Source organism: Muscardinus avellanarius (assembly GCF_963383645.1).
Source record: "Muscardinus avellanarius genome assembly, chromosome: 4".
Lineage (NCBI taxonomy): Eukaryota > Metazoa > Chordata > Mammalia > Rodentia > Gliridae > Muscardinus > Muscardinus avellanarius.
In genome coordinates, this window is record NC_137789.1 from 157,694,352 (window position 1) to 157,722,157 (window position 27,806).

Here is a 27,806-nt window from a genome sequence, read left to right on the forward strand (position 1 = left end):
GTTCAATCTTCAGTTCAAGAAGAAGAAAGAGGAGGAGGAGGAGGAGGAGGAGGAGGAGGAGGAGGAGGAGGAAGAGGAGGAGGAGGAGGAGGAGGAAGAAGAGGAATGGGGAGAGAAAAGAAGAAGGAGAAGAAGGAGGAGGAGGAGGAGGAGGAGGAGGAGGAGGAAGAGGAGGAGGAAGAAGAGGAATGGGGAGAGAAAAGAAGAAGGAGAAGAAGGAGGAGGAGGAGGAGGAGGAAGAGGAGGAGGAAGAAGAGGAATGGGGAGAGAAAAGAAGAAGGAGAAGAAGGAGGAGGAGGAGGAGGAGGAGAAGAGAAGGAGAGTAGTCACTGGGGTAGGGGTCACTCTACTCCACAATGACCCCATCTTAACTTAATTACATCCAGACACACTGTTTTCAAATAAGGTGGTGTTCATAGATAGCAGGGCTTGGACCACACACATCTTAAGGGCATGTTTCTGCCCACTGAAGTACCTGTGCCAGGAAGGATGGTGGCCATCCCCCTGGGCTATTCACATGAACCAAGCCCTTTCAGATACAAGGACTGGTCAGGACTCTCCTTACATCTGAAGTGTTGGTTGGCGCATCTTCTTTTGTACCCTACCGACCTTAACATGAGGGAGGAGTCCACAGTCTTCTCAGTAGCTTGGATGTCAGGCAGGGGCAGGAAGGATCAGAGTATTGTGTGGATAACACCCAGTCCTGCAGTGGAGCACAACTTATTTCTTCAGAGAAATGAGAAGCTCTTCATTAGGGCCACTTACTACAGTTTTATTAACTCAGCTGGGGGAAACCTACTTCTTAGCAAACTGCTTAGGAAATGGAGTGAATTTGTCCATTCCTCAACGCTGATGGCTTCATGGCTCTGTGGTGTTCTAGAGAAGGGTAACAGGTGCTATAAAGTGTGCATGAACCACAGGTGGAGAGCCCGCGGAGGCCGGGCTTGGGGCCGAGAAATGCATGTTTGTGGATGGTCATGCGGCAGTTCAGCCTGCTCCAAGCCTTGGTCCGTGGTCTCTCAGCCTCATCTCCCCCCATCTGTGTTCCAGCACGGCCGCTTGGGGTCCTGAAATGTGCCAGCCCTGGGGCAGGCTTCGACTGCTCGCCCCTGGACTCTTGCCTTCCTTTCTCAGCCATAATGCCATCCCTTCTCTAACCTTAAGACACCCTCTGCCTTCCTTTTTATTTTTTCTATTTTTATTTTCTATTTTTATACTCTTATTGGTGCATTGTGAATATACATCACAGTGAGAACCAAAGTGCTGCAAACACACCCTCACCCAGCACATGGTGCGCTTCCCTCTGGATACCACCCGCTCGCCCCGCTACGTTGTGGTGGGGTTGGTGGTGGAACCTTCATACATGGACACAGTGTTGTTGGGGACTGCCTTTCTTGAGAGCACTCCCCACCGTTTGCAATGAGAGGTGTGCTTCTTCATTGATTCCCAAAAAAGGCTGTGAGCTTTGGGAGATAGAGGTGTTTGGTTCTCACATCTTACCTAATGCTCAGAACAGCACCTGGCACAGGGCACATGCTCGTGACCAAACAAACCAACGAACCCTAAGCCTTTAAGAGAGGTCCTGATGAGGAAAAGTGCTATTTTATGGCAAGTGCTCTTTTATGGCTTTCGGTAAACAATAAATTGAAGAACAATTTTTATTTAGCAGAGATAGGCTAATATCTATTTCTATGCAATAAGGGGTCATGAAAATAAAATGCATACAGAGGGGCAAAAGAATGTGCTTTGTTTTGAAGAGTGGTCTCCACCCAGGATCTGCAGAGACATTTGTGGTTGTCATGACTAGGAGACGAGGACCCTGGAACCTCATGGGAAAGGCCGAGGCTTCCAGGAAGCACCCACCATAGGCTGGACACCCTGGCACAGAGAGTCCAGATGCCCAGGTTGAAAAGCCTGGTTTAGAGAAAATTAACCCAAGTGACAGAAAAGGGTAAGCCAGAAGGAAAGCTGGCCGAGGGGGTGCGCTCAGATTCCCCGTGTTATGGTGGAAACAGTGTCGATAACGCTTGGTACACCAGAGAATGACCCTGGTACAATGAGCAGATTGAAAGGGGCCCCAGGGGCCCACACTCAGAGGTGAAGGTTCCTCTGGATGCCTGCTCACTGGGTTCACTGTCATCCTGAGTGCAAAGTTTACCTATGTGCAGAGAGTCCTTGAGGTAAGGGTTAGTGGGTCACCTACAGGAAGTCTTTGAGATAATGTTTGCCAATTAAACCACTGAAGGTATGCAGCAGAAGAGAGTGACGGAGTGGTTACAAGCGGGATATCCAGGAGTTTGGGCCAGCAGGAAAGAAGAATGTTTACCTTGAAGGAACAGGCTGCTCTCAGCAAATTCAACAGTCCAGTCATGGCTTTCCACGACCCTTAGACTGTTCCAAGGCAACTATTAACCTGCCTGTGGTGGTCGCATTCTCCACAAGATGGAAAGATGACCGAGGACATGATCTGTTGGTGGACGTTGCGGAGCTATGGAGGCTCAGGTCTTCCCAGAAGCTGGTGGAGGAGTAGTGATACTGCAGCAAGATTGAAAAGCCATTTCTGAGGATCTGTGACATTTTTGCAAGAGTGTTCAAAAGGAGCCAGGCCACTTATCCCTCTAGAACTAAAGTGAGCCCGAGAACAGGTGCTGGAGAGAATTTGATAAAATGAAATGTGAAGTACCTGGGTGATTAGCTGTGAGGCAAGAGGTTCATTTCAACATCAATACACATGAAACTTTCTGGGGAAAATAGTGGTAGGATGAAATTATCTTCTGTGCCCGCCCGATGGGCTGGAATATGCTGGAGTTCTGACCCCAAATCTCCAGGGCTCTGAGCAACACCACTGTCTCTCTCTCTTGCTCCACGTCCACCCCCTCTCTCCAAGCCCAGGTGAGCATGGGTCTGCCACATGGTGCGGCCAGGAAAGGGACAGTAAGGAGCCGCTGGACTTTTCCTGCCTCTGTCTCCAAACACTTGTGTTTCTGCTCCTTGTTTCCTGAAGGAGATCACACGGCGGCCACACCTCAGCCCAAGGGGTGGTGAGTGACCAGAGGCAGGTGGACATGAGCCGCATCTATGTGGACCACAGCGTCTGACTAGAAGGTTGAGGCAGGGTTCCTGGAGGAGAGTGCTCAGGGCAGGTGGAAAAATTAACCTAGAAATGACCTACATGTATGTGTATCTAAGAGAGAGAATGCTCAGCAGGTCCCCCAAATAGTGTGGCTGCTCACAAGTAGAGATGTGAGGATAGAGGTGTTCCAAAATTCTCTGCTTTGGGCCTTTATCCTGGCCTCTCCACGGCTGAGCTTCTTTCTTACACTTAAGGGATGTGGTAGGCAGGAGAACCAGTGTGGTTGTCATGGAGAGAGAGAGTGGGTTCCTGTGCCCTGTGCTGGGGATCTGAACTCCCACCAGATGGGGTGGGGAAGGCAGGGGCCATAGTAGATCAAGGTTTAAAACTCTACAAGATTTAGAATCACTTTCACTTAGGAAATAAGACCAAGACCCAGGTGCCCCTGGGTTTGGGTACACGCAGTAGCTAGAGAGAGAGCATTCTCCACTCCTCTCCCGAAATCAGAAGAATAGCACGAATAGCTAAGGCCATTGCTGACAACTGAGAATCTGGGTGTTGGAAGGCCCCATCCACACACATTTCCATACTCCATTTCTAGACTGAAATTACCTTGGCAGGAAGGTATTTCAAAATGGTCCACTGGTGTTGGTTGGTAGGTGATATATCCAGAGGAAACTTGAAGGAGGACTTTGGTTAGTGTGTGGTTCTTAGAACAGTTGGACACCCATGAAACCGGCTTTCAAGCAACAGGGAGGGTGGGGCTCTACCCTGAGCCATCCAGGACTGAGCCACAGGCCACATGTAGGCCATGGGCACTTGACATGTGGCAACTCTATTTCTAGAACTTGGTACAAAAAGAAATGAGTGTTCTCATGGGCTGATTTGTATCTTTCAAAAATTCATATGTTAAAACTTTAACCTCCTTTGTGTCTCTATGAATGAAGCTGTACTTGGAAATAGGTTCTCTTAAGAGATAATAAAGGTACTGTGAGTTGATGATGGGTCCTAACCCATCTGACTGGTATCCTCATAAGAAGAGGAGATGAGGCTACAGGCATAAAGGTAGGGAAGACCAGGCGAGACACAGCGAGGTGAGCATCTGCCAGCCCCGGAGGGAGGTCTCCGAAGGATTCAGCCCAGCCACTGCCCTGATCTTGTTCTCACCAATGAGGATGTTAAGTTTCAGTTGTTCAAAGCACCCTACTAGAGGGTCGGGACATGGTTATAGCAGTCCTGGCCAACATCTTCTTAGTCTAGGTGTCCAGTATCTACTTAGTATTTTTGTGTTGACTCCATGTTGAAATGATAATATTTTAGATGTAAATATTACTAAACTTAACTTCACTTTTTTTTAATGTAGCAACTCAAACATTGAAAATTGCATATGTGGCCCACATTGGGGTTCTATTGGGCAATGCTGCTCTGAGCCAAGACTCTGTTCCCATTAAGCATCCACCATGCTCTGGTGGGAAATGGATGCTTACCACATTTCCCTTGTGTTCAGCATAGGCAGTCAGAGTCACATGTGCCTGCTGGTCTGGATTCCTTGCACTTGGTGAATACGTGAAAGGCTGAAATATATCTAAAAGAATTAGAAAATGAAGCCCAAAGTCAGGGAAGAATAGAATTCATGTCAGAAGGACAAGGGAAACCTAATACACACCAAATAGGATTTTTTTTCCCCTTGAGACCCAACAGCTGTCAGGAGTAGTGTCTTGATTAGTATTAGGGAATTTGGAGGGATAAGTGAGCTGGGGGCTCCCCATGGGCCTGAAGGCTGGCGACATTGTCAGGACGAAGGGCAGAGAAGAAAGGAGAGGCTGCTATGAAGACAAACTGTAGGAATTGGGGGAAAAGCTACATCATTGAAGCAAGGTGGACTTTTCTGGTACTTACCTGTTTTATTAAGATTTAGAACTACGCCCCTCTTTAATGATGTGTTCCTTTGCGATTTGACCACAGCCCATTATAAATTTAATCTTCTATTTCTTGTTGCCTGCAAGGATAAGTCATATATTTTCCTAGTAACTTGTATATCCACACACCACTGGAGTAAAGAAGCTTCCCAAACCGATAGACTCACCCTGAAATCCAACTTTCTTTGCCCCGATTCTGCCTTGGGCAATGCTGAACAGTGTAGGTCACTGGGCAGAAGTCCTGCCACTTAGATCCAGCTCTTCCTGCATCTGCTCAAGCTCTCTCAGTCTTAGAAGCTGTACTCACTTCCCGCTCCAGGGATCCCAGACTTTCTCTGACATTCTGCCCCTTGGGATACCAGTCCAGGTTCTAATTAATCAGTATTGGGGTCACACTTAAATGGTTTCAAAATGCCCAAGCCTCAGGGCCCCCCATCATCTACAGCCGACCCAGACCTCTCTACCCCTCGCATCACCCACGTCTTTCTAGAGGTGCCCTCCAACTCCACCCCCTCATATTTTCTAGTGATTTTCTTTCTGAATGGAATGGTTCCTTCTTGCTTGATGTCTCAGGGCAGCGGACCCCATCTCGGGGTAATTCTATGTGGACTCCTCCTTGGAGCTGTCCTGCACCACCCCCAGCTTTGAGAAGCACCAGCACCAGATGGCTTCTTCCTGGAATTCTCTGTGCCTGTTTCCACCTTCCCTGTGCCCTGAAACTTTAAGTGCATCGGATATCCCTTACTGTACGTGTCTCAGTCTTTCATGCCCCTCCCCAGCTCCTGGAAGTCTTGTTCAATGCAGGTTCTGACTCAGAAGGTCTAGGAATCTGTGGTTCTGTTTCTGAGTCACAGACCCTGCTGACTAGCGACTCAAGAGCAGAGACTGGAGCTGTGCCCCGCACTTTCGCAGGCCCTTTGGAGGGAGCCCAAGCTACAGGGAGCTTGAACACTCAGTTCAGTTCTGGGTTAACTTTTACTTCAGCGCCATGTTGGCTACAAAGGTTGCAGATGGACAAAGACGAATTCTTGCAAGAGCAGGTCTGGCCTCTCCCGTTTAGAATCCTGTGTGTCTGTTAAAAATAGCCATCTGCCGTCAGAATGATTAGAGCGGTTTATTGAGTGAGTGAGCAGGCAGACAGGCGTGCAGGGAGGGCCACGCCATGGAAGAGATTCACCAGCTTAACTGATGGCCCGGCTTCCACGAGGCTCACGTCTGAGCGTGTGCCTACAGGACCTGGAGTGGTTAAACCACAAATATTTCCTTGGTTTGATTTTCTACTTGGCAGATTTTAAAGAAATAGACTGCAGTTCTGATTTTTAAAAGTGTATTAGGGTTAGGGGACCGAATACTGTAATTGAAGACCAACAGGCAGTTGGGGCCCCAGGACGCTGAAATGGAAGCAGAACACAGCTCAACAAAACTGTGACTCAGCTGGGTGTGGTGATGCGCCCCTGTAATCTCAGGGCTTGGGAAGCTGAGACCAGGGGATCTCAAGTTAAAGGACAGCCTCAGCAACTTAGCAAGACCCTCCGTAATCTAGTGAGACCCTGTTTCAAAACAAAGAATAAAGCCGGGCATGGTGGTGCCAACATGCTTGTAATTCTAGCATTTGGGAGGCTGAGACAGTGGGGTCCAGGTTCACAGCCAACCTCAGCTACTTAGTGAGGCTCCTTGCAACTCAGTGAGATCCTGTTTCAAAATAAAAACTAGGGCTAGAGGTATAGCTTGGAGGTAGATTTCCCCTGGGTTTCATCCCCAGCACCACAAAAAATTAAATTAATAAATAAATATAAAAAGGACTGGGTGTGTGGCTTGGAGATAGACTGCTCTGAATTCAATCCCTAAATAGAAACAAAACGAAACAAAACAAAATCTGACTTAGCTGTGGTCCCATTGATAGGGCTTCTCACCTTATAGCCCATTTCCTTATATAATTAAAGAAATCTTCATTATTATATACTTGAGGTATTCAAATTATATACATTACTTGAGCTAATTCAGTTTGAACTTTATACACGTCCCCAGGGGACATAGGAGAGGCAGAATCCAAGGCAGGTGTGACCCGGAGAAGTACAGAACTAGCCTGGCAAGGAGCAGCGTCCCCCGCCCACAACCCACGCTTGACATCTCTGTGCACGCGGGGGGAGGGCGGCAGAGACGAGGCGGGGGCCGGATTATATGAGAGGTTTCTCTACCTTTGTGTCTTAAAACCAGTACAGCAGAATGGATTTTCTGCCTCTTTATATTGGACACTGTCACTGTTGAATTCTGTTCTCTTATCTTCCTGCATTTCTCCCACACAAAATCATTCTTCCATTTTCTCTTGCTTTTCTACCGATATAAAAAGTTTTGCGTGTCTTTCAGCCCAGCTCTTGGTCCCTTAATCTTTTCCCTTTCTCTGCAGAAGACGTCATTTCCCTCTGCTCCTTTTCATTCTCCAGCGTTTCTCCCTTCCCAGGCTAATAATTACCCCTAGCTGCTTTTCCATCCTATTCCAACCACCCGTTCTGAGCCCCCACCTCCCCCAAAGCCTCGTGTTCCCTTTTATTGGGACAGACAAGTGTTCTTTTCTGAAGGCACTCGGAATTGTCTGTCTTATTGTGTTTGGTTGAGGCCTAGTAATTTTCAATAAAGCCCTTAATCCAAGTACTTCACTGAAAATTACCAGGCTTCTGTACGGAGGATAAAAGTCAGAAATAGCAGTTGCGCTCTCCAGAAAATATCCCAGCTTAGCAGTCAGGACCTGTCGTCCTCAGCCAGCCCTGAGACCAAGTACCAGCCTGGCAGCGTGGACAGAGGTGACGCATACTCTTCGAAGCTCCGTCACTATTTTCAACCAGGGCTCTGTTTTTTCCCTTAAAATAACCTCCCTTTGACAAAGTTCACACTTAGCCTTTGCACCAAAGTTGAAAAAAAAAATGATGCATTTTGCATCATCTTGAGAACTAAAAATAAAAGGTCTGGGAACGAGTTTCAGCTCTTGGTGAAATGGCTGCATTTCTTTTCTAAGTATTTGGGGCGAAATTTTCACATCCTCTGAGTTTCCCTTTAAAGATACAGTACTTATTAAGATGAATTGCAGGCCAACATAATGGAACCCTCTTTTCTGATGACCAGAATCTACCCAAGTAGCTAGAATTGGCCCTGAATATTCACAGTACATGTTCATTTGATTTGCTCCTGTCTTAAAAAGATTTGTTGTGATGGTGGTTGCTGATGTTGTTTCATCAAAGCTTGAGGAAACTGATTTTTAAGAGTCAGGCACGGGGCTGTCCTCCATCCCCCATGGAATCCTAGGCAGGTTTCTCCATTGTCAAACCTCCCATGTGCTGGGAAGGCCCAGCACCGCGCAGTACAGAGATGGATTCCTTGAGCACGGGAGCCCAATGTCAGGGCTCTTGTCTAAGCAGTTAACTCATAAGGCCTACCTTGGGCCTGTCAGACAGTTGGGCTCCGGGTCTACCTGTGTCTAAGGTATAGGAGTAGTCTCCTCTTCTGGGTAGCTAGAGAACAGATGTTAACATTTAACCTGGTTTTAAAGAGTGAGCTCCCATTTGCCCATGACTGGCTTGGAGGGTATGGATTCCAAAGAGGAGGAGAAGGAAGACAGGACCAGGCTTGGGGAGGACAGCCTGCTTTCCCGGGGATGTAGAGATGTGGAGAACTCTCCTAGTGTTTTTTGATTTCTATGAGAAAACCCCATAGACTGAGTAGCTTATCAACAAGAGAAACCCATTTCTGGCAGTTCTAGAGGTTAGGGATTCCAAGACCAAGCATTTCAGTAGAGTTGCCATCTGGTGAGATCTCACCTCCTGGTTCAAGGACATCACCTTCCATATGCTGCATACAGTGAGTGAGGCAAAGGGGTCTCGCTCAGGCCTCCTCCCGAGGAAACTGTACGCAGAGAGCCCACCCCTCAGGACCTAATCACCTCCCCAAAGCCCACTTCCTAACACCACCATGTTGGGGGTAAAGATTTCAACCTAAGAATTTTGAGTGGACACAAACATCTGAACCACAGCTAGGACTTAGGATCCAGCCTCTTAATGGCCTTCTGTGTTTCCTGAAGAGTTAACTTACTCCAAAGAAGGCTTGGCTTCTAAGTAGCCAGTCATGGAGATTTTATGAAAACAGAGAATGACTTCATTTCCCTCTGTTCAAGGGGGTAATTTTAGCAATACAATACAGGCAGAAGATGTCAAGATGGGATTAGGCGGGCCCAGAAAGCAGGTGGGGATGGGGATGGAGCTTGACCAGGTATGCCGTCTGACATGCAGAGATCCCAGCAAAATCAGTGGCAAAAGGAAGGGACATGGTGCAGCTTGGTGCTAGGTGACAGTTCAGTGTCACTTAAGTAATGCCAGAGTCAGAGGGGTGATGGCTGGAGGGCCCGGGACCCCATCATGCTTGAAGCCAAGGGTGCTCGGTGGGAAGAGGGTGCAGAGGCAGATTGCTCACGTTGCTGCACAGAATGATGGGCGCATGAATCGGCTCAACACCCAGCAAGGCCACAGGTGAGTCAGTAGAACAGCTACATACAGAGTATTTAAAGCAGGGAAGCAACTGCAGGGTGCGATGGAGAGTCCTAGACCAGGTCTCTGGCGTGGACAGTGAGGATGTCCAAGAAGACATCTCCCTGAACACATTGTAGTGGGCCAAATGGTGACCCCAAAAGATGGCCATGTCCTAACCCCGGGACAGGTGAGTGTGACCGTATATGGAACAAGGGTACTCACACATGCCATTGAGTTAGGATCCTGATGAGATCATCCTGAATTTCCTGGGATGGGGGTGCCCTATATCCAAGGGCAGTACCCTTACAAGAGACCAAAGGGGAGAAGACACAAGGAATAGGCTGGTGAAGAAGAAGGGATGCACCCCTAAGCCAAAGAGCACCTGGACCCAGCTGCAGCTGGAAGAGCAGGGAAGTTTCTTTTCTAGAGCATTCTGCAGAAGCACGGCCCTGCTGACATCTTGATCTCAGATGCGTGAGAGCATCATTTTCTGGGTTCCACCCACCCAGCTTGGGGCCATTTGTGTAGCAACTCAAATAAACTAAAACACATGTGTCCACCAACTCTGGGAGAACGAGGTAGAGATTGGAGGCATCGGGGGGAAAGCCTGGTAAGAACACAGCAGGCAGAGGTGGCCAGTGGGGACATTCCTGTCACCACGGGAAAGGCTGAACCAGGGGACAAGGCCAACAAGAGATGGTGGCACTTCCTAAAGGCTTGCTGGCCCAGCCCAGCTCTTGAGTCCTGCCGACCACCTTCCTCGAATTGCTACTTCATTTCATAATTACCTGAGGAGAACATGACATGATTTCTATAAGATCTCTGACCTGCAGATCTCAGAGAAAATGCATCATTGCTGGAACTGGAAAAGTAGCGTTTGACTTTATCTCAGAAAAGTCTGAGAAGAGTCAATCCTCTGCTCAGTTCGGTTGAAGCTCGTCAAGACCCCAGAAGGACCAGAGATGAGGGTTGACTCAAGGAAAAGGCAGGAGCCCAAGGCATGCTGGGATTCTCTCCTGTGTACGGAGCGAGGCTGGCTGGGCCCTTCTCAGCTGGCTGTGGTCTTGGAGATGCTCCTGAGACCCGAGGACTGGGAGGATGCCCACTCCTCGCACTCACTGGCCCAGAGATGACTCAACAAGGCTTCCTGCCAGTCGTCATCCCTGTGGCCCCACTGGAGCTGAGGGACCTACACAGGAGCTCAGGATTCTTCCACACCATGGATTTTCATTCATGGAAACATCAGAGGCCCATGGGGAACTTTGGAAATTCAGAGACTAATTGAGTATGACTCCCCAGTAAGAGCCAGGAAAAACAGGTGGATTGTAGAAGAATGACTGAAATTCAAGCTTCCCAGAAAACAGAAGGTCACTCACAACTAGTTTGCAAACACCACCAGAGTCACAAGTCAGTGGCAAGGGACCATGTCTAGGCTGGCGTCTGCCCTCTTATCTGCTGCCACTCCCTGATCCCGTGAGATCAGTGATAACCTGCTACTGCTCAGTCAACAGGCTTCTGTCTATGAGAAATCAGTGCCTGGTGTCTTCTTCGCCACTCCATCTTGGGACTGAGGAAAGAGTTTTATAAAAAAAAAAGAGTATTTTCTCTTCATGAAACTTATAGACATGGAAGTTCCTAACAACAGGAAGTTCAGAAAGATGGGAAAGATCACCATCTCTGAGAAATGAAACCAATCATCAACGGGTCAAAATCAGGGAGGGAAAGAGGGCGTGCCTCGCAGCCAGAAGCTAAAAATTTCCAAAATGCCAAAAACTGGATTAAGGACGTTGGATCAGAACATGAAGTTGTCTACTGACCTGGGCTTCTTTTTTTTTTTTTTTTTTTTTAATTCAGGGCTGCCTGGACCTCCTGTGCTTCCAACTCTTCTAATAATGGAGCCAGGCCAGGCATTCTTTCGAAGGTTAAAGCAATTCTTTTCATTGAGATAATCTAAATCTAGATCATATTCAATCTGTTTTCTCTTTGGCACTGAAATATTTTCCAAGGTATTCACATTGGAAATATGAACTGCCCACACTCTCTTTCAAGCCCTGTCCAATTAAAAGTAGATGAAAATCTCTTTGGTGCAGAATTCTTCAACACATGGGGAGGGGACGGAGGGAATAATTATTTATAGAAAATCTGATAGAAAACACAAGCAGGCAACCTAGAGGTGAGCTGGAGAAGATATTTACTCAAGACTTATGTTTCCTTTAAAAACAATTACTTCTGATATGTATCTAAAGTACCTCCTCTGTCATTTGGGATAAAGACAGATTGAGCTTTTACTTGGGAATGAATTAGAGGCCTTACCATTCTGGGCAGCTAAGAGACTGCGCATTAGCTCGCAGAAAACTAAAGAAAAATCCAGTAAAGGAGACCTACAAGGAAAGGTGATGTTGTCTTTGAAATGGAAATATGCTAAGGGACACATTGGCCACTGGAGCCTAAGAGGCACTTTGAAAGCAGAGGAGAGCCTTCCCGGGAACATGGGTTTGGGCTCTCACAGGGGACTAAGAACCAGAGACTCAGATGTGGATGTTCAAAGCACATGAGGCGACATTAAACAGAAGGGAATGAATGAGATGTAGACTGTGAACGGCAGGCAGGACGTCTCTGCCACTCCTCCTGTCCCCAGACGCTGGTCCGTCTATGCAGTCTCCTCTGAGCTTATTTATATTTTGTTTTTAAAATACAACTCTTATTTCAGAATAACTTTTTTCTTGTGAAAAAATAATAGATGGAATCAGGGCATTGTGGTACATATCTGTAATCCCAGTACTTGGTAAACTAAGACAAGAGAATCTCACGTTCAAGGGCAGCCTCAGCAACTTAGTAAGACTCAGCAACGTATATGTATGTATGTATGATGCATGTATGTATGTATGTATTATGATGTATGTATGTATGTGTGTATGATGTATGTATGTGTGTGTGTATGATGTATGTATGTATGGTGTGTGTATGTATGTATGGTGTATGTATGTATGATGTATGTATGTATGTGTGTATGATGTATGTATGTATGTGTGCATGATGTATGTATGTATGTGTGTGTGATGTATGTATGCATGGTGTGTGTATGTATGTATGCTGTATGTATGATGTATGTATGTATGTATGTGTGTATGTATGTATGTATGTACTTATTTATTTATTTATTTACTTTTTTGTAGTGCTAGGGATTAAACCCAGAGGCATTCTACCTCTGGACTATACCCCAGTCCTATTTGCTTTTTATTATGAAACAGGGCCTCTCTAGGTTGACACCCTCACTACTTGCTGAGGCTATCCTTGTACCTGTGACCCTCATGTCTCAGCCTCCCAAGCACTGGGATGTCAAGTATTCACGATGATGACTGACTGACTCTCAGCATCATAACGAGAGCCTATTGCAAAATAAAACATATAAAAAGGACTGGGGTGTATATCAGAGGTAGAATGCTCCTCAGTTCAATTCCCATACCAGTAAGATAAAATAAAACAAATAAATAAAATAAAATAAAATGAACTGAGGGTATAGCTTAGAGGTAGAATGGTCCTAATTCAATCCCTAGTGCACACACACACACAAAAAGTAGATGACCTTTTTAAGTAGTAGCTATGAAAAAAGATCCTTTTGGATCATCTAAGTAAAAGAATATTCTTCAGTTTATTGGGTGATTCCTCTATAACAGGAGTGGGGCCTCGGTGGGCCCATTTTAACAAGAACAAAAACAAGCAGGCAGGTGGGCTCTGTGTGAAGGGTGTTCCAGGCAAGGGTTCTGCAACCTGTACCCCAGTGGGATCCCGGGTTAGGGACCACCTGAGACGTTCTCATGTGATCTGCATTATCTTTCTCAAGGGAAATTCAGATCTATTATATCTCAGCCAGGTACAGCACAGATGTCATAAAGCTTATCCACATTTTAGACAGTAAGTTACTTGGAAAGGCACTGTTCATTCCTTCACCCTGCAAAGCCCTTCCTCTTCAGGACAACATCAGGACTTATACCTGCCCCGTATTCGCTCACCTAAAGTGAGCTCCTCGCAAGCTTTAGTTTGTAGCCGGAATCCATGCTTTCTGGCGGACGGTACTTCTGCGCGTGACATTTATGAAGGGGCCTGAATGATCTTCATAGCCTCCCTTCACCCTGCAGTTTCTTCTTCCTGGTTCTGAGGTTGCCCTGACACATGGGCCTCAGCAACTGCCAGTACCAACAAAAGACAGGGGCCGGAGGATGGGCTGGCAGACCGCCATGGCCCCAGGCAGAGGCCAGCACAACGGATGAGGCACGGTTGACCTTCGAGTCAGTGGACGCTGGGTCCTGAGCCAGAAGACAGGAGCCTCCAGAAAGCATTTGCATGCTCCCTACATCCTCCCCTAGCATTGCGGTTTATCCAGAGCGTCTCTCCGTTGTCTTATTATGAATGGCTGACTACCGTTTACTCTGCGACATTCGGGTCTGGGCCTGTATCATTTTTCTTTCTTGTAATTCACAGATGTGGGAGGAGGCCATCGCCTTGGGCAAGGAACTTGCAGAACAGTATGAAAACGAAATGTTTGATTACGAGCAACTCAGTGAATTGCTGGTAGGTCTTACTCTTCTCTATTTGAATGAAGAGAGGCAGGCCAAGCTCTCTTTGCTGGAGTTTCCATGAGTGAATCTTAATCAAGTAACTGCCCAACTCCTGTGTAGAGAAGTCTCGGCAGTATCCCAGAATTTTTCTAATTTAAAACCTACCCCTTAGCCAGGCATGGTGGTACATGCCTGTAATCCCGTTACTTGGGAGACTGAGACAGGAGGATCGCAGGTTCAAGGATAGCCTCAGCAACTTAGTGAGACACTTAGCAGCCTAACAAAACCCTCTTTCAAAAACTAAAATAGGGCTGGGGGTATAGCTCAGAGGTTGAATGCCTCTGGGTTCAATCCCCTTCACCACAAGACAAAACAAAATTAAAAAAAAAAAAAAAACGATCTCTTCTACAAAGGAACATGGATGGATAGTAGTGAGAACTTTCTTTACCGTGGAAGCTCTGAAAATTCTAACCACTGGTGCTCAGCTGTGCCCATTTGTATTCTGCAGGTCACATTTGCTCTGTGGTCATTTTTGTCATTAATTTAGAGCCAAAAAATTCTCCTCTTCTTTTAAACTCTTTAGTGTGCCCTGGTTTCCGATCTGTAGCATTTAAAGACACAAAGGCCTGTCATTTCATCAGAAGAGGAGCAAGTCATCTCTAGGTTACCTCTGTGGTTGGTGAAAACACCCATAAATCACAGCTGGTTGCTGGCTTTGGCTTGTTTGTTCAAAACCCTTGCTGAATGATGGTGGTAAGTGAAAAACTGTCCAAACCATCCATGAGATTAGACCCAGGCAAGGGCCTCTGGACCCCTCCTCTGCCCACCTGCCAGAGTTGCCAAAGCGTAGCAAGCCCACAGGAAGAATCCAGGACAGACGCTCCAGTGCTCCGCTCGAGCCTGAGATGCATTCTCTTTCTTCCTTTCAGAAAAAACAAGCTCAATTTTATGAAAACATCGTCAAAGTGATAAGACCCAAGCCCGACTATTTTGCCGTTGGCTACTATGGACAAGGATTCCCCACATTCCTTCGGGTAAGTTCTGGCTGTGCTCAGCCTGAGCTGGGATTGCCCTCTCTGCAGAGAGGCATCTCCGGTCTCAATGCGCAGGAGGGGCTGGTGCCTCTCATTCGAAGTCTAACTCTGTATTCTACCAGTTCCGTGGTTAGCTGAGGTTCCAGAGTCAGGCTGAGAATATTTTCTTTGATTGCAGATAACTTTCCCGAAAAGACTTTCAGAATTTTTTCTGAAAAGACCTGTCCTTCAGAGATGTATGTGTATGCTCATTGTGTTATAAAATGCTCAACATAAAGCTTACCACTGGAACCGTTTCTCGTTGTACATGAGTTCACAGACATCACTGTACAGCCATCGCTACCATCTGGCTCCAGAACCTTTTCATCTTGAAAAATGAGAACTCTGTATCCCTTAGACAAGTATTCCCCCTGGCCCCTCCTCCTAACTTCTGACCACCGCCATTCTACAAAATGAGTTCGACTGCTCTGGGTATCTCCTAGAAGTAGGATCAGGTGTATTTTTCAATTTGTGTCTGGCTTATTTCGTTTAGAATGATGTCCTCCATATTGCAGCAGGTGTCACAACCTCATCCTTTTGGAGGCTGAATAATATCACACTGTAGGGATAGGCCACGTTTCGCTTGTCTGTTGATGAACATTGGATTGTTTACACCATTTGGCTAGTGTGAATAATGCTGCTATGAACCGTGCACTCACGGTTTTTAATTGTATGGGAAATCAGAGTCCCATCCCATCCTTGAGACAAGGACAGGTGTGTGCTGTCCACTACCAGACCTCAGTGATGACGATGGTCACCTCCCAGATACCCATTATGTCCCAGTTTTCGCCAGAGCCTGGAGCGGGTATATATAAATTAATGCTGCCTGACCAACTAGTGAAATCATATCTGGTTTCTCAGAAACACATTCTTGGATGCCCTTGACCAGTGGGTCATAGTTTCTTATCATTTCCTATAACATATTTATTTATTTATTTATTTATTTATTTATTTATTTATTTATTTATTTTGTGGTACTGAGGGTGGAACCCAGGGGCTTTTCTACCTCCAGGCTATAACTCCCAGACCTATTTTATACTTTATTTGGAAACAGGGTCTCACTAAGGTGCTGAGAGCCTCAGTAGCTGAGGCTGGCTTTGAACCTGTATGATCCTCCTGTCTCAACCTCCCAAGTGCTGGGATTACATGTGTGCACCACCACGCCCGGCCCCTACATGTTTTTTATGACACACAGTTTTCTCCTGTTCTGGGAAGCCACATGTACTTCTGGTCGAGTGACCTAGGGGTTTCCTGCCAGGAACACAGCTGTACAGATGTGGAGCCAGCATGGCATCTTCTTTGGCCCCAGAGCTGCACTCTCTGGCCCCTAGGCTTTCTAATTACATGGGGGTGTTACTGACAGGCTAAGACTTCTCTTCACACTGTCACTCATAGAGTACAAAAGCACCCATTACCCAGAACATGCCATTCTTCATAGGAGTCACCCTGCCACTCAGTGTCCTTCCCAGGTAACTGAGGTCACCCTGTTCTTTTGCCGCGGGCCAGCCTCTCTTGCTACTCTCATTGTGCGACAAAGAACGTGGTAGACCAGAACCCCAAAGACCCCAGAGGAAGTCTTCCTAAAGAATGATTAAAGGCTGTTTAGTTACAGCCTCTAAGTTAGGGAGGAATTTGAAGGTAAGTTGACTTAAATACAGAACCAAGCTGAACGACAGGATGAGCCTGGAGTGGAAGCCACTAAAGGTTGCAAAAGGCTTTAGCTAGCTAGTGCACGTTCGCGTGCGCACGTGTGTGTGTGTGTGTGTGTGTGTGTGTGTGTGTGTGTGTGTGTGCTCGTGCACACGCACGTGTGAGCCCAGGCAGTGTCTGTAGCATCTGACCCAGCACCGTGCAGACTGTGCTGGGTGTTAAAGGGTCTCCGTGTGCTAGACGCCATGTGCTGGAGCCCGCAGCTGCGGGTTTGCTTGCTCTGGGAGCGCATGGGAACTGCAGGCTGCCCGACAGTCCTGGGTCATCTCCACCATCAAAGGACAAAACACAGAGTATAAATAAAGAGTTTAACGGGCTTGATTAATATTGAACTGACTCTCTCGCCACACCTGAATAACTTTGCGGGGCTGGAGCCGTATATTTATTACGCTTCACAGATTGCCTGGCAGGGGTCAGTCTGACAATGACATTAGCGGTTACCAAAAAGCGGATGGGACGTCTGGTGACTTAATGCTGCTGGGACGGCAGCCCGGGAGCAGCCCGCTGGCCCTTTGGCTCTGTTTTGCTCCAGAATGGATTTCACATTCATATCAATATTTATGGTTCTCACGAGGAATAAATATCTTTGACTGTTTGTACATTTCTTCCTTGTTTTCTTGTTGGAAGGGGCTGCTTCAGCATGCAAAGTAATTGACATTTCCATCTCTAGCTCACTGGAGTTTTTCTATTAAAGACTTTATGTACATTTTTATTATTATGCTTTCTTCTAGTGTAAAGCATAATAAATGCATGCCAGTTCCATAGTAGCTGGTTCTATATTAATTCTTACTGAATTTTTGAAATGTTCAGCTTTATATAGCCTTCTAAGATGCCTGAACCATGTATTTGTGTTTCTAATTAAGAGTACATATTACTTTTGTTTCCACTTGGCATTATTTTTTCTGAGCAATAAAACATGTTTTCTTCCCTAATGCTACTTTAAAATATAGTTAGTACAAAGGGGAAAATATTCAATTTGTAAACTTTTCCTTCTGTAGTAATTTGTAAAAGCTCAGAATAAGTTGAGGCTAGAGAAGGCGATTGTTTAGTCCATTTGGTTGGCTATAACAAAATGCCGTAGACTGGGTAATTTATAAACAACAGGAACGTACTACTTACAGTTCTGGGGGCTAAGAAGTCCACAATCGAGGCTCCAGTGGACTTGACGTTTAATGAGGGCCTATGCCACTTGGGCAGAAGGGCCAAACCCACTCACCTCGTGAGTGTGGGAGGGGTGTGAACATTCAGATCACAATGGATGCATCAATTGCATGTTCTGGGATTTCCTTTTTTTTATCTCTTTGAAAATCCATCAATTGAACAATTTCTTTTTTTGTAGTACTGGGGATGGATCCCAGGGACATTCTACCTCTGAGCCCTATTTTGTATTCTTTATTTTGAAATGGGGTCTCACTGAGTTACAAAGGACAAATTTTAATTGGACTTCAGGCTGAACCACTGAGAGAAGTAGAAAAATACACAGCCAAAGACTTCTGTCTCCCTCTCTCCCTTTCTCTCTCTCCCTCTCTCCCTTTCTCTCTCTCTCCCTCTCTCCCTTTCTCTCTCTCTCCCTCTTTCCTTTTCTCTCTCTCCCTGTCTCTCTCCCTCTCTCCCCCTCTCTCTCCCCCTCCCCCCACTCTGATCTCTGCCACAGCTATGGCCAGGTCCTGCCATGAGAAACGTCGCACCCAGCCCCACTGCCTGTGCCCAGTGGCTTTTGCTCTTAACTTCAGAGTGCTGCAGTTTCCTGTTAGGCAGATAGCCCCGGGAAGTGGGGACAGAAGGCTTCGAAACGGTCTTTACACAGTCTTCTCACCGACACTTGTGTGTGACTCAGTCGACCTTAGAACACACTCCTGACTCTTTGAAGGAACAGAGACCTGTAATACCTTGTAAGAACTTGGCTTGCAGGTGTCTTTACGGAGCGGCGGTGTCACACTGACATAGAGATGGTCTCGGTGAGACAGCCATGCATGGGGAAGAGCGTTTGCCCACTTAATCCCCCACCGAGGCCCGAGTCCACCCACCTGTTTCAATGCCAACACGTTCTAACTTGGAGTGTGCGATGGATGAAGCTCAGCCCTTAGAAGAGCTCCCTGTACCTGAACTTGTCCTTTGATGACGAGTAAGGATCCATGTGCCCAGCAGCTCTGGTTGTGATAAGGATGGTCCTACCGTCTGCCCACCTCTAGCCACTCATCCCAGGGCCCCCCAGCCAACCCCTTCTGCACCCCTTCTGCACTGCTTTGAATCCTCAGAGTCTGTTGGTGTGAATTCCAGGAATCAGCCCAGCGTGGCCATGCTGTGGCTCTGAGGACCCACCTTCTCATGTAGTCTTACATTCCATCAGGCGGGGTGAAGATGACTTGGTTGGTGCCGCCAGAGAGACACACATACACTCTGCACCCCAAAGTTCTTATATGGGCTCTTTGGCTGGATTTGGGAGCCCAGTTAATACAAGAGCTGCTTACCAAGAGGAAATCATGAGTTTTATTAGTTTCACACATACAGGGGGATCTTCACAAGACAGCCAAAGCCAAGAGAATGATAAGAGCATGAAGATTATGCTTTTTAGACAGTGAGAGTATATTTGGGAAGAAAAGCAGGACAAATGGCTGTCTGGACTAGGCTGGTCAATTCCAGGTCCATCTCCGAGGGGTTGGGGCAGGGACGTATGTAGAAGTTAGTGGAAGATTGGGGATACTTTGTTTATCCAGGTGCATTGGCACCCCAGTTACCGGTGTCTGGTGGTCAGGGCTGTTTGCCAGCCTTGACATCCCTCTCAGAGGAGTCTGCATGGCTTGCTCTGTGTACAAAAGCTGCAGACTGCCTGGGCCTTTTTGAGACCAAGTTCCTTAGTGAGTTTAGCTTGAAATACCCAGTACATAAACGTGACATGTTTGGGGATGGCTCCTCTTTAACTCCTTCAGGACATACCTGAGAAGAAATGTGGCCCTTTCTGACCACACACGGGCCTCCATTGTTCAGTTGGCTTCTCATAGTTTTTTTTTTATAATTTTTAAATTTTATTTTCATGTGGATCATATTGAAAATGGCATACATTCACACAGTGCTTGGTGTCCTACCCCTGCTTCCCTTTCCCCCTTCCAACAGTGTCAGGTTGACCATGCTACATTCATACTTAGATACATATTAGAATGTAGCTCCCCCATTAATTAACCTCAGCCTTCTTCCTCTCCTACCCTTCCTTTCTAGCTTTGCTGAGGTTTCCCCTCCATTGTCTGGAGTCCCTCTGGTATCCCTAATACTCCCTCGTTTGGGCATATTAGAGAAAACATATGTCCCTTCTCAACTGGGAGTGGAACCTCTAATTGATCCGGCAATACCACTCCTGGGTATCTTTCCAAAGGGGTTGAAATCAGAGAACTACAGTAACAAATGCATACCCGTGTTCATAGCAGCACAATTCGTAATAGCCAAAATATGGAACCAACCTAGGTCTCCATCAACAGAGGAATAAATTGCGAGATTATGGGAAATACACACAGTGGAATTCTACTCAGCAATAAAGAAGAACAAAACCATGTCAGAACATTATGTTAAGTGAGATCAACCAAGCACAGAAAGAGAAGGGACATGTTTTCTCACAGGTTTTTAACTGCTTGTTACCACTAAGACTGAAATATGCAGCAGGAGCTCAGTGAAAGACCTGTCGCCTCCTAACAGCAGTGACCTGGGTGGCTTTGTCCCCGGGTTCTGGATTAGGAGAAGCAATGCGATTGCATGATGTTTTTAGCTGCGGTGACATGTTTTTAAAGACTGCTAAGAGCATTTTGAAGACACATGCTTTTTGCCTGTGGCCTTTCCTGGCCCTTCTCCTGTGGTGTTATTTAATGAATGTTATTGTTTCCAGGGGAAAGTTTTCATTTACCGGGGGAAGGAGTACGAGAGGCGGGAAGACTTTGAAGCTCGGCTATTAACCCAGTTTCCAAACGCTGAGAAAATGAAGACGACATCTCCACCAGGCGATGACCTCAAGAACTCCCCCGGCCAGTGTATCCTTGAGGCACCGGGAGCAGTCCATACCCACTGCCCCATCCTTCCTGGGACAGCTGGGTACACTTGGGGGCCTTCTCTGACGGTTGGCACGCACGCTGCCTGTTGGCCCTTAACCACTCACCTCAGATATCCAGTGCTTCACAGTAAAGCCCAAACTCGATTTGCCCCCTAAGTTTCACCGGCCAGTGTCTGAGCAGATTGTAAGGTAATCATCCCCGTGTTCTTCCCCAGCGCAGCACGGGGTGATGAGAAGCTCTGTGCAGGTTTCTTGCTACTAACGCCGCCTCCCAGAAGGTGAACTTTGGTCTTCAGTGAGCATCCCAGGTGCTCCTTCTGTCCTCTTCCAAGAGCAAAGGAAACTCATGCTCTCTAACACCCACAAAAGGGAATTCAAAGTCATTCCTGTGGCAGGAAGGGAGCAAAGCGTATCCCTCCTTGAGATCCAGAGACAAACTCCCTGGGAAGGAGGTGGCCCCTGGTCTCTTTAGAAACCTACCATGCAGGGTAGAATCTCCGTGGTGCTCAGCAGAGCTCAAGCCCACCCTAACCGCACATCTGGGTAGGGATGCTGGGTTGGGGTCTGAGTGTTTGCTTGCATTTTATAGGACTGTTTCTAACAGTTGCCCCTGATGAAGCACATGATAAAAACCCTTCACCCCACAGCATGATGATTGCACACTATGGGATCAGGAGGTGGTTTTTAAACCTCTCAATTGTCCGAATTCAAGTGCGCGTGCGTGCCTTGCAGTTGAATTGCACCTGACGTAGCAGTGGTTTAGAACATCTGCCTTAGCAGATGGCTCTTTGATGTGGAGGGTTTTTTTTCCCTATTTGATCCGTGTTCTGGTGAAGAAATTAACCTCTCTGATGGCCCGCTAGCCCTCAGGATCTGCTTGCTTTGCATCCCGAAGTTTAGTGGTTTCTTTAACCTTTCATCATTTCTCTGACCTTTCATCAGCCTTAATGAAAATCAACTCATACCCAGTGTGTTTGCAAATGATTGCTTTCAGGAAACACGCATTTTAAGGCTTGCCACGTTTGTTTTGTTTTGTTTTCCTCAGAGACGCAGTAAGCATAGAGAACCACAGTTTCTTAGTAGTTCCTTTGATGCATTTCAGTGCAGGGGGAGAAAAAAGCCTCCACAGCTCTGGCCCTGGCGTGTGTGTAAAGCCCACCCCTCCCTGAGGAGGAAAACAGGCTCTCTTTATCTTCCAGCCCGTTGCTTTTTGGGTGGCTGCAAAATCCGCATTCTGTAGATCTGAAACTAAAGCGTATGATGTCTTTTTAAAAAAATAATGAAGACATTAACTTTTATATGTAAAAAAATGATTAAGTTATCTCAGTAAGTTAATTGCTAAGTTATTGAGCTAAAGGATGATAGTAATGAGCATGTACTTTGAAGATACGGGTCCGTTTCCCTTTCTCCTTTGCTTCACCTTCTCCCTGTTTTTTGCCCGTTTCACTCTTACTCAGCATCTCTCCTCCCTTGAGAGTTGGCAGGGACAGGGAGGAGGCAGAATCTCAAGGTAATTTCTCCACCTGCCAGCATCTCCCCAGAGGCCGCCGAGAGGAAGTCGAGGCGACGGCTGCAGGTCGAGGTTGGAGATGTTTTCTGGGATGTGATGAGGTGTTTTGAGGCCAGATCCCGTGTCTAAAAGCAAACTGGCTGGATTGTTGTTGTTGTTTTTTAAGGTTAAATGTCTAATTATTTGCCTGGCTCTACAGTTTTTACAGGGTAAATGAGGTCCAGCGATTTGAATATTCTCGTCCAATCCGCAAGGGAGAGAAAAATCCAGACAATGAATTTGCGGTAAGGAAAACAAAACCACCAAAACCCAAACAACAACAACAAAAAAAAAAAAAGAGTCCTCCAAAAAACTCCTTCTGCCAACTACAAAAGTGCCAGTGGAGCAGCGTGGTCTGCAGGCTGCCACGTCTGTGTATACTGTGTGTAGAAATCCTAATTCATTACCCTTCCAAGTTGAGTAAAGCTGGTGCCATTTCATGGAGGTCATAGCCAAGGTCCTAGAGGTGTATAGTAAGGTGACACTTGCTTGGAGGTGTAGCTCTTCCTTCTTCATGCGTGTTTCTGAGTAGATTTTCCCATGAGCCCTGGGCGCTGGGGCAGGGGCACATATCCCAGGTTACATGCCTGTGTGGAGGTACAGAGCACTTACAGGGCCTTCTGCAAATGACAGGGCAGCCAGGAGGTGAGCTGGGCCTAGGCCGAGATGCTGGAGCCTCGTCCAGGACCTGTGCTGACACCTCTGTGGCTCAGCACTCTGCAGCAGGGTTTCTGCCTTGATGGTGCTGAGGCCACAGGCCAGATAGCCTGGGGCAGAGTCCGCCCTATAGGTCCTGTGCTGTTTAGGATTATCCCTGATCCCTACCCATGAGATACCAGTACCACTTGCCCAGTCATGACAGCCCATCCAGAGAGCTTCCGAACATGATCAAAAATTTAGCCCTTGTTGGAAGCTATGTGCCATGGAGATAATAACACGTATCCTTATAGCCTTTTAGAAATTGCACATGTAAACTGAATGACCGCTAAACCCTATTTAAAAGGCATCAGATAAACCAGAGCTTTTAAAGAATATCAACATCTCTCTACCTGGGAGTCCTCCTCCAGAAATCCCTCTGTAGACCCATATGGCAAGGATGCAGCAGTCCCGTGGCCCTGGGAAGGACCAGAAGTGAGGATGGCTTCTCCTGTCTGCAATCTGGAAGTCTCGGGGCTACAGGAGGTCAGAGGTGACTTAGCACCCTTCTCCTGACCCAAGACACTAGGGCTGCCTCGGAGGAGCGTGCACCCTCTTCCTGAAAATCGGAAGGTTGCTTCTGTTGTCTGACTCTCAGACCATAATGTGAGTCTGCTCACAGCTCCTGGAGCTACCATGGGGAAGCCTGCTCTGGCCCTGAGGCCCACACCTTCCTCTGTCAAGAGGAACTTGAAGTTGGGTGAATCCAAAATTTTCTTTAATTCTAAAATGCTAGCTGGTCAAGATGTTCGTCAACAGATGAATGGATTACAAAACTATGGGATGTTTACACAATGGGATTTTACTCAGCCATAAAGAAAAACACAGTTACATCATTTACGGGAAAATGGATGGAACTGGAGAACATTATGCTAAGTGAGGCTAGTCAGTCACAAAAAATAAGAAATCGGATGCTCTTCCTAATATCCAGAAGCTAGGGAGAAAATGGGTCATAGGAGGAACTCTAGATGAAGAAGGAGATCCTATAGATGAGCAAATAAGGCGACCTAACTGGAGATGGGAGGGGGAAGAGAGAAGTTCTCTAATGTACATGATGTACATTAACAAACATATCAAAGTCAATCACTAAGCCAAACATGAGAAGGAGGGAGAGGGGGGGAATGGGACAGGAATTGGGTAAGGGCTAATGTATGCCTCCACCATCTTGTACCTCATTAAGAGATATAACTACAATGCACCAATAAAAAAATTAAAAATAAATAAAATAAAATGCTGGCTGGTTCAAGACCAATGCCCTGTTTCTTGTTGGTGCCAGAGTCCTGGAATTCTTGGTGACTGGTCCCTGCCGACATCCAACCAGGACACCTGCATAGTGCAGGGGGCTTTCTGATCAATCTGCATCACACACAGTCAACCCATCACTTGAGTGGTGTCCCCTGACTGAGGGACTTGCTGAATCTTCCACATACCCCTCCCATCGGGCAAGTTTGTATGTTCTTACACTGGAAAGAAAGAGACACGTGGAGGTCGTTGAGTGGAGAGGAGAGCTGAAAGGAGCCGAGACTCCTGACCTCTGCCCCCTCTGGGTGGGCCTGGAGTCCCTGAGGGCTCCTTCTGGTTCTCACCTGGGGATGAAGCATTCAGGAACTTGGGAAGGACTTAGTCCTTCCCAAGCTTGACAAAGCTGCAGGCTGCCAGATGAGCACAGAGTTTGCCATCCTGGGAAACCAGGCTCTGGCCACTTCTGCAGGGAACCTGTTCCCATGGCCCAAGGACAGGGCTGGGAAAGCTGCACCTGTAGGGCTAGACTCAACGCCTCCACACCTGGTGATGGGGGGAGCTCCTACACCCCAGGCCTGGCTGAGAAGGAGACTGGGCTGAGAAGGAGACTGGACTGGGGCCCAGTTGTCCATGAACCCCAAGATGGACACCAAGGCCATCTCAGAGTGTGACAGGTGGTCTAGACCTTCTCAGAAAGGGCACATGCTACCCTCTGTAGGGCAGTGCCTGAGGGGCCCTGGGCAGGAAGGGGCAGGCAGAGGAGCCCAGCCTAGATCACAGGAGGCTTGGCATGTCCTTCCCTTCCCTCAGGAATCTCAGGTTCCCAAGATCCAAGCCAGCTTGCTCCAATTGTTGACATTTTATGGTCTCTCCTACTAAAGTGTGGGTTACTGTTGGCAGGCCCAGTGTCTCAAGGTCCTGCCTCAGAGGGTGGCGGAGCTGCAGCCCTGGGCACAGAGCTAGACAGGCCTGCACACAGCGGCATCCAGGGTCAAGCCTGGCCCCAGCTGCAGCTCTGTGCAATCTTTATGGAGGTGCAGAATCACACACTCACGGACTTGAAACACTGCCCTGCAGTATATAATGCACTCTTTGCCATAGAACAGAGGCTATAACCTGCTGCTTTGTTTAAAACATACATATAACGCCTTATAAATACACAGTACTTAGAAGTTTTGAGCAATGAGGCCTAAAATGTTTATTACATGGTCATCTCTGCGTTCAGGGCAACTTTTCTCCCTTCTATTTCCACATGTCTGTGTTCTCACACAAGTATATGCATTGGTTAGCTAAAAGATAAGCTTACAGTGGTGGTTTTATTAAAATACAAGAGGTCAAGTGTAATGAACCCGTCTTCCTGGCTGCATCTGCACCTTTGAGTTTCTTTTGAACTCCAAATGAAGCTAATATCAAATTCATTTTAGAGCCTTTCCCAAAATAATCCATTTACTTAAGAGGGAACTCTCCTCACTTTGAGGTACTAACTTCTCTGTAACACACACGCACACACACACACACACCTTTTATATTTTCTTCTCCAAGTACCAGATTTTATATTTTCTTCACCAAGTTCCAGAGAGGAGGGCGGGGATGGCCAGGAAAGAGCCATCGTGCCACTGATGTGCCATGAGGCCCTAAGCAGAGAGGGGCTTGTGAGGGGCCTCAGCGCACCCCGTCCTGCCCCTTACATCCCCAGGAGGGCAGAGCCAACCCCCTGCTGACATCCTGCTAACAACTGCCCTATATTTCTTTTGCAGAATATGTGGATTGAAAGAACCATATATACCACAGCATATAAATTGCCTGGAATTCTAAGGTGGTTTGAGGTCAAGTCTGTTTTTATGGTAAGGAGACCCTCAGAAGAAACCTGCCCGCCCTCATAGGGTCTGGCACCTGTGTCCACCTGTGACAGCACGCGGCTGGCCTGCCTGAGCACTCTGGGCCCTGCAGTGTACATGATCACCCTGCCTGTCACTGGGAGCACCCAGTCTCTTCACCCACCCCAGTATCTCAGTGGAAAAACCATCTAGGCACACCAGCACCTGCTGGTAGAAAACCAGAGCTCAGCCTTCACATCTCCTTATGCAATACTGAATTTCCATCATAGCTGTGCTGTTTTGACAGTTCTTTCCCCAAACTAAATGAAAAGTTTAAAACAGTTCCAATTTACATAAACTTTTTGCAAAATCTTTCTTCCTGATGGTTTTATTGCCATTTACATGACAAACAACTTAATTAATAGTACTTGCTCGTTTCAAGTAAAAATAGCCTGAGAATATCCCCCGCCCTGCCTTTTTTTAAAGGAATGATGGTTCCCTTCTCATTAGCTTAACTCTGTTTTGCTTTGGGACAGCTTCATTTACATTAAACGCGCACTTGTGAACTATGGGACAGCTTCATTTTCACGAAGCTGAGTTGGGCTGAGATTTATTGACCAAGGGAATGGCAGGGCTGTAGCAGGTGCCAGTATAAAAGTTCCCATGGAGAAATATTTTTGTTCCTGTGTCTTCGCTGGCAGGATACCCCCAAGGAATGGCGTGTGCAATTTAGCTTACAGTGAGTCCCCTGAAGGACCTGATTGTGTGGCTCTAAGACGTGGCAGGATCTCTCTCCCCAATCCTGAGCTCTGGGTCCTTCTGTGAGCATCAACCCACACCAGCTGATCCCACAAGGCTGCCAGGACGCAGCCCTCTCCCCCTGCTCCCCATGTTCCCTCCCTGGGGTGGGGGGACATCTTCACTTTCTGCTCTGGGACCTCCCTTCCTGTCCCCCAGGCCCCTTGGGCAGACAGAAGGCTGTCAGGAGTGTTGTGTCTATAGGCAGAAATGCAGTCCCTGAGAAGGGAATGTTTGGAGTTGGCGGTGTGCTCCTGAGACCCAGAAGAGCTGGCCTTTCGTGTAAATAGGCAGCACTCCTCATAAGGAGCCTCTGCCCAGAGCCCTTGGCTGCCTGGGATTTGGGAGCCAGGGGCTGCCTATCGCTGGGGGCTACTAGGCGGAGGTGGGAGAGCCTAGCCTTTTGTAGGACAGAGCCCTCTTCCAGCTGCCCTGCCCCTTCCTAACAGATCAGAGAGCTATAAGTCCAATAATCCCAGGACGGCTGAAATCCTGCTGGCAGCCCCTGCCGTGCGGTGCCTTCTGGAAGAGACCCCGTGTTCATGGGGACAGTGGTTTGTTCTTTTTTAGGAAAATAAGAAGCCTTCCTTCTTGAGGGAAATGAGTTTATCAACAGAGACCCTGCCCTGGAGCATGTAGTTGACTGCCTGCACCTGGGCTGAAGCACTTTTAGACCTCACCCAGCGAGGAGGCCAGCGTTTCTCAGTGCCCCTCTGACAGGGGACCCTCAGCATCATGCTGTGGCCAGCTGCGGCTTACCTGCCACAGCCTCTCTGCCTTCTCTCCCTCTGGTCACAGGTGGTCACTTGGGTGAGCA

General features: G+C 47.3%; 1 protein-coding gene across 10 annotated transcripts in view; it reads left to right on the plus strand.

Annotated features, from left to right (window-relative positions):
- Positions 1-27,806, plus strand: part of DOCK1 (dedicator of cytokinesis 1) — a gene marked incomplete at both ends in the record, with an annotated part of 504,224 nt that overhangs the window by 446,197 nt on the left and 30,221 nt on the right. For 9 of the 10 annotated variants that reach the window (XM_080694979.1, XM_080694982.1, XM_080694983.1 and 6 more), the window contains 6 exons: positions 13,992-14,081; positions 14,998-15,102; positions 20,726-20,867; positions 20,998-21,076; positions 22,597-22,681; positions 26,132-26,218. In XM_080694979.1, coding sequence (XP_080551105.1) covers positions 13,992-14,081; positions 14,998-15,102; positions 20,726-20,867; positions 20,998-21,076; positions 22,597-22,681; positions 26,132-26,218 — 588 coding nt within the window. The remainder of the gene's footprint in view (positions 1-13,991; positions 14,082-14,997; positions 15,103-20,725; positions 20,868-20,997; positions 21,077-22,596; positions 22,682-26,131; positions 26,219-27,806) is intronic. The other variant, XM_080694988.1, reaches the window with a different exon arrangement.